The sequence below is a fragment of the Neopsephotus bourkii genome, unplaced genomic scaffold (genome assembly GCF_033783945.1).
Source record: "Neopsephotus bourkii isolate Nb327-2 ecotype Australia unplaced genomic scaffold, CSIRO-AGI_Nbou_v1 NB_234, whole genome shotgun sequence".
NCBI lineage: Eukaryota > Metazoa > Chordata > Aves > Psittaciformes > Psittacidae > Neopsephotus > Neopsephotus bourkii.
The window spans coordinates 16,871,238-16,881,542 of record NW_026900744.1 but is presented as its reverse complement, the minus strand read 5'-3'; the positions used below and the strand labels follow the sequence as shown (position 1 = coordinate 16,881,542).

Here is a 10,305-nt window from a genome sequence, read left to right as displayed (position 1 = left end):
CTGTGATTTCTGCTTGGCATCTGAGGTCCCTGTATACAGCCTTAACAGGCCAAACTTCCTAGTGAGGTGGCCACCCAGACTTCTGCCTCTGGTCCCCAACCTAGGATAGCCTGTACAGTTCTAAGGCTCTGCAAGGCCAACAGAGCTGCCTCAGTTCAGAATGCAATTTGACCCAGTCTCAGCTTGGAAGAGCAGGCAGAGAAACTGCCTGGAATCACATTGGCTCAGACAACCCCTGCCAACTCAGAGTAAATTTCATTTTAGAAACATCATATATCACATAATCCCAAAGTACATTTTTAAATGATGTTTTTCTTCTGCGAGTTTTTGGAATGTAATATCTCCTGAAGGTAAAATGAGAAGTTTCTGCCAGCTCTATATGTAAAAGATACTGCTGGAACAAGACATGCTCTTTGGAACTGAGGATGCTCTTGGCTATAATTTGTCTTGTCTTTAGCTACGGAAAAGTTACACGTTTGAAAAAGCTGTGCCTGACTTCTGCAGATATGCATGCAAAATGTGTGTGCCCTGATGTAGTGCTGCATGTCTCCTGACAGTCATTTCTCAGGCTAAGTGTTGTTCTTTTGAGACGTTATCTGTACAGGTGTTGGTCCTTGATGTGCCAGAGAATCTTGGCCTGGATGGATCATTTTACATAGAGTTGGAAATGCAGCCAGACAAGCTTATGAGATCACCAAGAAGTTCACAGATGGATTTTTCCCACTTCCCAGCCACCCATAAGGGGACTGGTTCTTGAGTGTCCTTGCTGTTACAAAGGCTAGCAAATACTTGTAGAGCAAGTATTATGGGAGCACTGAGTGTTGAGAAGGGGAGTTTAGGGAGCTGAAGGGGCAGGTTAAATACCGAATATGTATTTAACTTCACAGAAGTGGGATCCTTGTCCTCCACAGCAGTATTAAGCCAGTACCTACAGGCCATCCTCATGACATAGCTGCATTTAACACAAGTATTACTGCTTACATATGCCAATGTGTGTGTTACCAGGAGACGAAGAGGGACTGAAAAATTAGTAAAAATAGAACAGTGAGTGACTGGCTGGGTAACTCCTGCTAGCATGTGCATGATGGCCAACGACTGTGGGCAATTAAGAGAAGGGCCACGAAGTCCCCTGTCTTGGCCTCTAGAGGCCAACAGCAGCAGAACATTGGTCCTGGGAATAGCTGTGCAGGAGAGGCAAAGAGAGATGCTGCAGGTAAAGTAAAAGGGCAGGAGGGGAACTGACATCCACCTAAAGGGTGCCAAGATCAGGGAAACCACGTGCAGTGGTATTTTCTTTGACAGTGCTCCATATCTTTGGCAAGGAAAAGGACTGCAGTATCTGTAGGTTCCTGGTCATTTCAAATAGTTTTTGTCAGGAAAGATGTATAGGAGTTTTGAGGCTTATAGGACATTGAGGACTTTCTCTGTTCCTTCGCTGTGTGTGTAGGTTACCAATGCAGCTGCACCATGCAAAGTATTGCTGTTCTCCGGGTTCTCAGCTGGCTCTTCCACAGTGGTGCAGGATTCTTTGTCAGCTCAGTCGGAGTTGGTTAAACGGATCACTTCTAAAATTTTTAGACGCCCACAAGCTCAGAACTTGTCCTTTCTCACTCCCCAGTGGAAGCGAGCGGCAGTACAGCCTGCTTTTTCTCTGCATCCCTGATGTGCCTTGCAGGAAAGTGCCAATAAAGGCAGCCTTTTCCTTCTATTTTAAAACTATAGCTAAACACCTTGATTGGCTGTGGGTGTGTGTATGTATGTGTGTGCACATGAGTGGTGACTGAAATCCCATATCCAGGACTACACCATGGGACCCAGTTTACTCCCTCATTCCCAAACCACCAGGCTGGCACCACCCAACGGCCTGCAGGTGTGCTGCAGTCCCTGCCTGTTCCCCCCGTTGCTGGGCTTCACCTCTGCCTGCCTGGCTGTTCAGTTTGGGGATGGAGGCATTAAGCACACAAGACCAAGTCTGTCTTTCTTGCCAAGGTGTCCATGCCTTGCAAGATGGATCAGACCCTAGGGGCCAGGCCTTAAGGTGTCAAGGTGCATCTGGCCCTGTGAAGAGAAAGGGATGACACCCCTCTTCCCTCCACCCCCTGCTCACACGCATGCCAGCCCTGCTCCTTGTGCTCTCTTATTTTTCCCTTTCCAAAACAAGCAGAGGCTTCTTCCATGTACAATCCACTTTATATTACAGCCTGGGCTGCCCTCCCTCCTGCCTCCAGACCCGCCAATAGGCCAGCCTTCAGCTCCTCTCTGAGCAGGACTGACTGGGGGCAGTGTAGCAACCATGGGTCATGGGACAGCTCTTAGAGCATGGGTGAGTCCTTGTCTTTTGGGCTTTCTGAGAGCTTTGTGGTGTCTGTGAGGAGGCTGCTCGCTGTCGGAAGATTCTGAGTAGCTGAAGAGACCACATTCATGGCCTCCAAAGGCAAGGGCAAGATGAAAGCAGTAGGTTTCTCTGCAGTAAGGGAGTGCAGTGCATGGAGATAACGGAGCTGAGCAGCAGCAGGGGCACTGGACAGAATCTCAGCTGCCATCCGCAGGGACTCCGAAGCAGCCTTTTCCCCCTCAGCAGCGATCACCTACCAAGCAGGGGAATAAAGATTTCTGTGAGGCTAGGAGTAAGGGAACATGGACTGCTCATTACAGAGGTAGTTTGCCACCATGAAATTCCCATGGCCAAAATGATTGTAACATTCCTGTTCTCTGAAGATCACAGTATGTATTAGACATGTTTGGGAGCTCATGTCTAATTTGTTTTTACTAGGCCTACCAGGGCTTACAACTAGGCATACTCTTTCTGTAACAGCGTGAGAGAGGGCAGTCCCCATGCTAGGCTTGTGGGAGGGGTGCTGGACACCAACCTTATTCAGGCTCTCGTGTAGCTCAGAGCAAGGGATGGAGACCAGCACTCGCTGAGCAAAGTGCAGGGTATGTTACAGTGGTGACAGCCCTGCACTGGGCTCACAGTGGAGAGTGACACCCTGAGGAGAAGATCCCCATGGGGATCACCATGGGCCCAGTGATAACCCCAGACCTCTTTGTGTGTCTTTCTGTCTTACCTGTAAGCCAGGTACCAGATCTGGCCCACACTCTTCCTGCATCTCCCCTTGCGAGACACAGCTCTTGAACAGGAATTAAAGAAAACATATCTTCCCAGAGCTGTATCCTTGTGTGGCATTTCCCAGGGATCATAAACAAGGGATGCTTTGGAAAGAGATGAGAAGTGTTCAGAGTTGGCATACCCGCACTTTGGCCTGTCTTTGGGCTTCCGCTTCCACAGCCAAGGACTGGCGAATTTCAGCAGGCAGTTGCACGTTGTTGCTGTGGTAGTGAAGGACAGGGATTAGCTGGGCTCTAGACTCTCCTGCCAGCACTAGATGATCAATCTGAGGCTTGGAATGGGCTCATGAGTCAGTCTCTGCATACCAGTTCACTCATGTTCTTTGCTTCCAGAGTGTCCTTCTTTGTGTGTCTCACTTCAGCCTTCTACCTCCATACGTATTTTTCTTTTCCTGCCTAGCTTTCTAATGATTAGACTTGCATTATTACTTGGCAGCAGAGACCTCTCCTCTCTGTGCCTCTGCTGCTTGAAGTCTAAGCTCACTCTTTGTGAGACTGCAGAGAATCCACTGGGAGACAAGCACAGGATTTTCTTTCTGTTCATACATAGATTTACTCATTCACTATTGGCTCTCTCTTCCATGGCCCTCTACAGGATGAGTGAGTCTCACCTTTCTGCATGGGATTCTTGAATGATGAGCCCATCCCTACAAGTGCTAAGACCCTGCGGCCTTTGATCTAGAGTGGGACACAGAGGGTTTAGTGCTTGCTGCAGAATTAGGTGCAAACTCTGCCTGTAGCAGCAGTGAAATGGTGATGAGATCCCAGCTAAGGATCCTGCCCTGGCTGTCAGTGCTGGAGCAAGCAGTCTTCACATGTAGAAGGAGGCAGAGGCTGAAAAGGACAGGGAAAATGGGAAGGTGGGGCTCTATCTTCAGAATAGCCACGGGGAGGGAGCCAGAGGCAAAGAAGGAAAAGAGGCATGCAGCAATGAACACAGCAGGAAAGGTACTTGCAAAGGGCCAGGGAAGTCCCCTCTGCTGACCATTTTCTACCTACATTTCTGTTCTCTCCACTTTGATCCCCCAGCAGCCTGTGACTGCATCCAAAGCCACCTGTGAAGAGGAACATTTTTAGAGCATGATGGAATCACCAGCCCTGGCCTGGGCCCCTTACACGGGAGTAAGACAGTCCAGGGACATTAATTCAAGGCAGTTAAATGCAGGACTGTAAGGCAGATTTATTAAGTTTTTGTGCTATTGTGTAAGACCCCTCAGAAATAAAATTATTTCCCTCACTTCCAATGGGTGTTTGCCCCTGGGGTTTATCTAACTAGTCCATACTGGTTCAAGTGTGGAATCAATTCAGTTCCACTGGAAACATTCAGTTCCTGACTTGGTATCACCATGTACGTGTGTCACGGCCACAGGGAAGTGCCCCTGGAGATCCCACGTATGCTGCATTTATGGCAACTGACTCAGGGGCACTTTAACATTTCTTGTAAGAACCTCCTCTCTGAGGTAAGTAATGAAGACAGGCTATCACAAAGCACTGATGGAGCTTGTCTAAGTAGTTCCTCCATGCTCCTCACAGTACACCGTCTGCTATTCACCATGGCCGCCTGTGGGGCCCACAGTGTATGTTCTTCTTCTAAAGTGATCCAAGTCAAAAAACAAACAGAAGAAAAATCACCCATTTGTTTGTGAAGGAGAGACATGTTATTGTACCCTTCTGCAAACCAGTGTTTGTGATTTTGAGGGACTGATCACCTGAGCTGCTTTGTGGAGCCTCATTTCACCCCTTGCTCTGCTGTCTCCCCCTGTGGAAGCACCTTTATCTCCTGGCTGATGCTCTTCCTCTCTAGGAGAAGTTCAGAGAAGGCTCGATGTGCCAGGAGGCGCTTTGTGGTGGTTTGCACCAGCAGCTGGATGGCACTGGAAATGCTGGTCAGGGTGGTAAGGAGAAGAGAGGCATTTTCCAACCGGTAGTAGCAGACAGCATCTATCTCCAAAGTAACCATGTCCTTGGTCACCACCTAAGCAAAAGACATTAAGAGAGATGGAGCTGGTTCTGACAACTCCTTTTATGTAGCACATAAAAGCACAAGATTAAAAGAACGATGAAGAGTGGCTGGATGGTTAAGTCTTTGTAGTTTCCACCTCTGCTGATGACTGACCTTGAACAAACTATATAACCTCTGTACTTCAGTTCCCTGAGCAGCATCTTTGCACCTGTCTCCTCAATACAGCTGCTGAGCTAGGGACTGTAAGTAGGTTGTTATCCTGTGCTGTGTTTCCCTGCCCATTTTTGCCTGGTCCATTCCTGTTCTGAGAGCATAGACTGTGTCCTGAAGTATGTGCTCAGTTATTGTACCTCCAGAAAATTTGCTGTACAGGCTCAACCAGGAGATGCCACCAGACAAGGCCCATCCCACTGGCAATGCAGCAGCACAGACAACACACCCCAGAAGGAGAACACAGGCTGTGGCTAGGGACGTTGCAGGTTTAATGGTTAGAAACAAGCATTCAGCCCTTTCTTTCTCCCAGGCTTATACATAAGCTGAGTACCATCCTTACATTGTTGTAAGATCTTAGTCTGAGTGTCTGCTGCATGCACTCCTCAGTGTGGTGGGTAGAAAGCCCATGGGCCAGTATCTTTAGCCCAGCCACTCCCTGTTGGGGTATCCAAGCATGTCCAACCGAATGGGAGTTATTTCAAACTTTTCTATGCAGGAATGAAGGCTGGAAGCCTGAGGTGGTGTTAAAGTGATCTAAATGAGAGGGAATACCTGATGAAAGGGGATCTCTAGTGTTTTGAGGCGGAGGTCTATCTTGTGATACGTGTCCAGACAGGGAAGGAAAAAGAAAAGGCCTGTGGGAAGAAGAGAAGTGCAGCTGGTGATCATCAGAACCACAGAAATTGTCTCTCCTGCTTTTGAGAACAGGGGAGGGTTTGGCATGCAGGACTACAAAGGAACAGCAATACATAGGCTCAAATTCTGAGGCTGCTTCTGTGATGAGAAAAGCCATTAGAAGCTACCAACCCTTTAAAGGAAGGGAGCAAAGACATCCCATCTCCTGTCTAGCTCTGCCTGCTTGGAGGGCACCAGTATGTGAGCTTTGTCAGAGCACGAAGCAGAGCAATGTGGCTGTGGGGTGCTCAGTAAACACCTTACCAGGCCCTTTGGCTCTTCCAGGAAGGAGATGCCCAAGGCGGAAGACAATGGCTCTCTCATACTCCCGCACTACCTATAGAGGGAAACAAAAGCTAGGCTGGAGAAGAAGGCATAGGACTGGGGAATGGGGCCTCACCAGTATGATAAGAAGTCTTCTGAGAAAGCCCAGCAAAGTGAGGATTTCAGCAGAAATGAGCTAGTGGCATCAGCTGTTGCTGAGTCCCTTTAGCCTAAACTGAGAACCTGCCCAGAGCTCCTGGCTGACCTTGTGTGAGAGCAACATATAAGCAGCCCTATGACAGCCCATGATTTGGTGAGAGCAGCCCAAGGTTTCTCAGGATAAGGCCAGCCTTCTGCTGCTTCCTTGTAGCCTGGCCAAGCTTCAATACCCTGAGCTAAAATTTTCTGTGTTGGTTGTTTGCCTCCAAGGGCATCATGTGTGTATGTGCTATGTGTGCAAGATCTGAGGTATAATGCTGACACTCTTGTTGACAACAAGATGTATGTGAAATTTCCTGAGAATTGGGAATCAAAATATGCCTACCAGTAGCCATACTGAGAAAAGGGGAGGAAGAGGAGAAAATATGCTATTAACTGAGAGATCAATCTCTCTTAGAATTTTTAATTCAAACCCTATTTAACCTGCTGCTGCCATGCAGCAATCTCTGGGCTAGGTAAGCTGAGTTGAAGAAGTGTAAATGGGGCCTTATACCAAAAAATCTTCATGCTCATGTTCGAAACATGCTGAACCAGTAAGTTACAATCCACATCAGACACCAAATACTAAACCCAGAGAGGACCCATGACTGTTCTCACCTTCATGCAGAACCAGACAGAAATGGGGAAGGTCATTATGATGAACAGGAAAGACAAGATGGTCAGAAGCCACTCACAGATGCCCATACCCGGAGACTTTACACCTAGGGAGAAATTCAACATGACATGGTTAGGAGAGGACTGCTCTCTGAATACTGATTGCTTGACAAGTACCTGCACAGATCAGCTTCACTATTGTCCTCTACTTAGACCTGTTGTATATGAAGCATTTGGCCTTCTCTGGTCTTGGGTTAAAGAATACTCCCTGCCCCAGGTGGACAGGAACTGCTAGGATGGACTGACAGATTTTGTCTCTGCTTTACTGGCAGATATTGAGCCATGCTTCCCCATGGTACCTTGATGGTACCATGGTACCCCTTCAAGCCTTTAGCTTGAAGACCTGTCGCTACCAAGCAGAGGTCAAGGCTTGGAATGGGCAACTTGCTGGCTGAGCTGGCATCTCAGAAGCTTATCTGGAAAGATAAGCTAATGCAAAGAGAAATATTGTAAATAAGAGGTAGCTTTCAACATGCACAGCTTGAAGTGCCCATCCCTATCAGAGTATCTCAGGTTGTTTTAGAATAGGATTTTAGTCTTACCCCAGCTCCCTAATGCAGTAGGACCAAGCCACTGGTGCTGCTGAAATCTCTGTGCTCTACAGCAGTGAAATCAAGATGCTGAAGGCTGGCTGGGGTGGTCAGCCCCAGATGAATATTACCTTCTACATCTCCCCAAAGAGAGTGTGGGTCATCTTGCTCTGGCTGCTCTTTGTTGTGCTCCTGCCTGAGGGAAAATCTGCACGTATGGCATGAAAATAGGTAACTTCTGAGTGCACCTAGACCCAGAGAGTGTAGCATGTTCTCCATTAGTAAAGTTAGCATTCCTGCACCCCTTCTATTTTGAATCCCTTCTAGCCCTTCCATCCCTGTCCTTTTGCCCTTGGAGCTCTCTGCAGAGCCACCAGGTCCTGAAGGAGGTTCACATTCCAAGAACCTGTGTGATGACTAGAGAGAGCTCCACAGCACTGCTCACTAGCTGGAATTCCTGTAATTGAGGCAGAAAAGAGGCAGATGTGAAAAACTTAGTTCCCAGACAGACAGGAGCAAGTCTGAACCTTTATGTCACTCTAGGGCAGCAGAGCCACTGGCACGGAAGCAGACAGTGGCTTCACATGGAAGTGATGCCGGTTCTGTCATTCCTGTGGTGATGGTGGGTTGAAAGAGGCCCAGTCATCTTGTTAAACAGCCCACGATTCTCCCTCTAACTATGGCAGGCTGGGAATCTGCTTAAGAAACACACAGCCTGGAGAGTAGCTGCTCTTAAAGGTTATCCAGACATGGAGCTATGAGCATGCACCTCAAGCACAGTTCTTCCCTACAGCTCAGTCCTTCTGACTATGAACTGGCCTTAAGGATAACTTTCTGCACTTAAAGAAGAGCAAGCAGGAAAAGAGAGAGAACAGAGCATGACTAGGACTGGGGAGTAACAAGCTGAAGCATGAAGGATGCTGTGGATGTAGCTGATTTTTGCAAAGTTATTTGCTTTGTGACACAGTGCTGCTCAGCCTGCAGTACTGACTGCAGAGGCTGGCTGGAGTCTCCCATATGCTGTCCTGAGAATCTGTGCAAGGTGGGTGTGAAGACACCGTGCAGACAGCAGAGTCACATAGTGACCCATACATGGTCAAAGAGCCCCTTCCCTTGTATAAGCCATACCTTCCTCTTGCTGCTCGCTGTCCAGCAATGCCATTGCCTCCATTTCTTCATCAGATACCACATCATCCACATCCACCACTGTGGATGTGTGCACCCTACCATCTCTCCCTGTGGTGCTCTTGATCTCCTTCGGTTTCTCCTGCTTTATGTCTCCCCTTCCTTTGCCGACTTCTCTGCTGCTCTCCCTCTTCTCTCGTTTGCTCTGTGTAGCTGGGGACTCTCTGCGTCTCCTGTTTGACTCCCTGGAATTGCTCCGAGATCTCTTATCCATCCTCATGTGTGTTGAGGAGCATGCAGCTGCCTGTGAGAGTGGGATGAATCTGTGCTTGAATTTATTGCTGCAGGCAGGAAAACCAGGCAGGGGAGGAGAGAACGGGAGGTGTCAGATCAAGGAGTCCTGTTTCAAGTTTATCACAGGCTTGTCAGACACAGCGGACAGTGAAGTGATGAAGCTGTTTCCCAGCTGCTCTGCTCTCTTCACACACTGCTGTGGAGATGGGATTTAAAGTTAGACCCTGGCCTCCAGGAGGACATTCTGTTTGCATCTTCCTGCCTTTCAAAATAAACTACAATCAGAAGCACTCAGATGATTTTTAGTAGGTGGTTTCTGCAAAGCTGTTGAAAAGCAACCTAAAAGTAATTGTCAGATGTGCGGCTGAAAGGACCTCAAATGGTGGGGTGGTCCAGAACAATAAACAGCAGGGCAAAAAACCTTTACTGGTGAGAGCAGCTGCTCACTCAGGGGTGTTTGGAGGGGGTGTTGCAGAGAACAGTTAAGTGAATAGCCTTTCACTGGTCTGTTCCCTAGAAATCCTTTGGCTGGTACAATGGAGGGACAATGGCAACAAACTCCCTCTCTGTAGGGTCACCTCACATTATAGCAGGGAGCAAAATCAGCTGGTCCTATTTCAACCATGAACTTTTCCGAACAGGTGCAAAGCATGGAATCCATTGGAGAGTTAGAGTTGTGTAATCTAAATTGCTGTGCCTAAATGCCTTTCTGGCTTTCCAAAGCAAGAGCATGGCAAAGCAAGCATAGGGGCTTTTTCTTTTCATGATGCTCAGCCTGTGTTGACATCTGTAGAAACCTCTGGAAGAAACACTCTTAAAGTGTTTTAAAGTCACTTATCATATTAAAGAAACCAGCACCTGGCTAGAAACAATAATGCTGCAGCAAGACAAGGCAATAACTTCTCTGTCAACAGGCAGTGCTGAGCTCAGGGATGCCCAGTCTCTGGTGTGGAGGAGCAGCTGGAGGGAGCCAGGAAGCCGGGCAGGGAAGTGCTGCTCTTGTTTTTTCATGGATTCCTGCTTTATTGGAGACCTGTGGACTCTGCAGAGTCAGGATATTGCAGGCAGGGAGGGCAAGAGCACCTGCTCTGTCAGTGCTGGGTGCCTCATCAGCAGGTCACCGGGGAAGCGATGGATGGAGAAGGCTAATTGCAGAGAAAAGTTGGGTAGAAATGGGTGTAATTAATAAATTGTATACACAGTGTCTGCAGTTGCACTGGAAATGCTGCAGAAAGCTTT

General features: G+C 48.1%; 1 protein-coding gene across 1 annotated transcript; it reads right to left on the bottom strand.

Annotated features, from left to right (window-relative positions):
• Positions 1–2,138: 2,138 nt before the first annotated feature.
• NPHS2 (NPHS2 stomatin family member, podocin) lies at positions 2,139–9,143 on the bottom strand. The gene is made up of 8 exons (XM_061345608.1): positions 8,776–9,143; positions 7,061–7,164; positions 6,245–6,317; positions 5,858–5,940; positions 4,901–5,104; positions 4,129–4,184; positions 3,252–3,330; positions 2,139–2,588 (listed from the first exon to the last, which is right to left on the bottom strand). The coding sequence occupies exons 1-8, from the start codon at positions 9,050–9,052 to the stop codon at positions 2,313–2,315; spliced, it is 1,152 nt and encodes a 383-aa protein (XP_061201592.1). The 5' UTR covers positions 9,053–9,143; the 3' UTR covers positions 2,139–2,312.
• Between the last annotated feature and the right edge of the window lie 1,162 nt (positions 9,144–10,305).

What these genes read in the sequence shown, in the direction of transcription:
- NPHS2 (XM_061345608.1), bottom strand. Translation starts at nt 9,052, where the DNA reads ATGAGGATGGATAAGAGATCTCGGAGCAATTCCAGGGAGTCAAACAGG. An exon ending in TGGAAGAGCCAAAGGGCCTG is followed by an intron (nt 5,941 to 6,244) that starts GTAAGGTGTTTA and finishes TTCTTCCCACAG; the next exon opens with GCCTTTTCTTTTTCCTTCCC. An exon ending in TAGAGATCCCCTTTCATCAG is followed by an intron (nt 5,105 to 5,857) that starts GTATTCCCTCTC and finishes TCTTTTGCTTAG; the next exon opens with GTGGTGACCAAGGACATGGT.